At 48.3% G+C, this 2494-nt stretch overlaps 1 protein-coding gene across 1 annotated transcript in view; it reads right to left on the reverse strand.

Moving 5' to 3' along the window:
* Cinp (cyclin dependent kinase 2 interacting protein) overlaps window positions 1-2494 on the reverse strand; it is a 14716-nt gene that overhangs the window by 8263 nt on the left and 3959 nt on the right. The window contains 1 exon segment of the mRNA XM_021179434.2: window positions 1828-1996. Coding sequence (XP_021035093.2) covers window positions 1828-1996 — 169 coding nt within the window.

The raw sequence follows: 2494 nt of genomic DNA on the forward strand, positions 1-2494 counted from the left end.
TAGCTGTAGACACACACAGCTATGAGCTGTGTATAGCTGTAGACACACACAGCTATGAGCTGTGTATAGCTGTAGACACACACAGCTATGAGCTGCCATGTGGGTGCTGGGAATTGAACCCATTTCTTCTATAGTAGAAAGTTTTGTTTTCTGTTTTCTGTTTTTGTTTTTGGAGACAGGGTTTCTCTGTGTAGCCCTGGCTGTCCTGGAACTCAGAGATCCACCTGCCCCTGCTTCCCAGGTGATGGAATTAAAGGTGTGCTGCGCTGCCACCCAGTGGAAAGTACTCCACTGAGTCATTTCTCACTCAAGTCACCCCACCCCCACTTTGTCTTCTTTTAGAAATAAAGCGAAACTACAGGGGGTGGCACACAAGTGAAGGCAGAAAAAGAAGCTGAAGGCCATCTCTATTACATAGTGAGTCTGAGATCTGCCTGGGCCTGCATAAGTCCCAGTCTCAGAATGAAAAAAGGCTGGAGAGGTGGCTCAGTGGTTAAGAACACTTGCTGAGATTCTCAGCACCCACACGGAGGCTTACAACTGTCTCTAACTTCAGTTTTGGCGGACCCGATGCCCTTTTCTGGCCTCTTCAGGTGGTGCAGCTATGTGATGCACATGCATACATGCAGGCAAAAGACTCACACACCTAAAATTAATAAATCTAAAAGCCAACAGCAAATACAGTCTGGAGAAAGAAAGCTTAGCTGTTCAGAGCAGGGGCTGCTCTTCCAGAGGCTCCAGGCTTGTTTCCCAGCACCCACAGGCAGCTCACAATCATCTGAATTCCAGGATAGCACTGCCTTCCGGACCCCGTGGACAACAGACACACAAGTGGCATACAGACAAATATGCAGGCAAAATAGCCACGTACACAAAGAAAAAGGGACATGAAATGACTTGGGTGCAGTGGTCCTCATCTGTGGCTCCACCTCCTCAGGGAGGCTGAGGCAGGAAAACCAGCTTGGGCGACACAGTTGGCTCCTGCCACAAAATGGAAATAAGCCAGGGGCCATAGTGTACACAGGGAAATCCCAGCACTCAAGAGACCGAGGCAGGAGGAGCGCTGGGTGTTCAGGGCTAGCCTGGTGTAGTAAAACTATTTCAACAAGAACCAAGTAGCAACCAAGCAAAATAAACGAAATGGAGGGCGGGCAGGAGGCTACCCAGCAAGCAGCAGTACACACAAGTTCCCACATTCCTGAAACATAAGCCTATCACAGACTCAACCCTTCCTCCTCAGTCAATCTTTCTATAACCTTATACACAGATCTAAATAGCATGGGGCATACATAACTGTATTTATTTTACATTTATTTGTGTGTATATAAGAATGGGCACATGTGCCGGGCGGTGGTGGCGCACACCTTTAATCCCAGTACTCGGGAGGCAGAGGCAGGTGGATTTCTGAGTTCGAGGCCAGCCTGGTCTACAAAGTGAGTTCCAGGACAGCCAGGGATACACTGAGAAACCCTGTCTCGAAAAACCAAAAAGAATGGGCACATGTATACCATGGAGGACAACTTGCAGAAGTTTGGTTGTCTCCTTCCACCATGTAGGCTGTGGGGACTGAACTCAGTCATTAGGTTTGGTGGTAAGCACCTTAACCCTCTCTAGCTCAAGGTATCAAACTTGTAATCCCCGGGTCTCTGCAGTCTTTTCAGCCGGTGCCACCCATGTGTAGCAAACAGTCGGCACACCTTTGCACACGTGCAGGGGTTACTTTGCTACACTTTTGGTTTACACCAGGAAATTCTTACTCTCTGACTGTTCTCTCAGTGGGTAGAGGTGACAGACAGTACAGAGCACGGGAACCACACATGTACTTACAGCAAGCTGACTTTCAGGTTGGCAATACTGCTGGCCGTGGTGAAGCCCTTGTCACTGAGGCTGTCCCATTTCAGGATTAAGTTATGCCAGTCAGCAGCATTGTCCTTAAGTTTCCTGGCACTGACTGATAAGACAGGTTTTCTCGGTGTTGCGACCCCAGGAGTCTTTGCTAATAGAGAGCAAGAGAAACACGGCAGTTAAGGAACACATGATCACAGGCCTCCACAGCAAAGTGGTCTGACATGCCTCACTGACCGGAGAAATCAATGTCCCAGAAACTAAGAGGCTCTTCACAGCTCAGGACTCCACAAACACTTATCTCACACACTCTGTCTACTTTTCTTTTTGGGGACGGGGTCTCAAATGTAGCTCTGGCTAGCCTTGAACTTACAGAGATTACCCCACCTATTCCTCCAGGACTGGGATCAAAGGTGGGCATCACCACCCCGGGCATAGCACCTTGTCTTAGAGACAAGTAAAGCTCTGACTTCCTACTAATACAACAGCGCTTATCACTCTCTCTCCTGTGAGGTAATCTGGTCTCCACTCTTTTTTTTTTTTTTTTTTTTTTTCAGGGTTTCTCTGTATAGCCCCGGCTGTCCTGGAACTCACTTTGTAGATGGTCTCCACTCTTTATACTCCAACCACCTTGTACCTGCGCCTTGAA

The sequence above is a fragment of the Mus caroli genome, chromosome 12 (genome assembly GCF_900094665.2).
Source record: "Mus caroli chromosome 12, CAROLI_EIJ_v1.1, whole genome shotgun sequence".
Classification (NCBI taxonomy): Eukaryota; Metazoa; Chordata; class Mammalia; order Rodentia; family Muridae; genus Mus; species Mus caroli.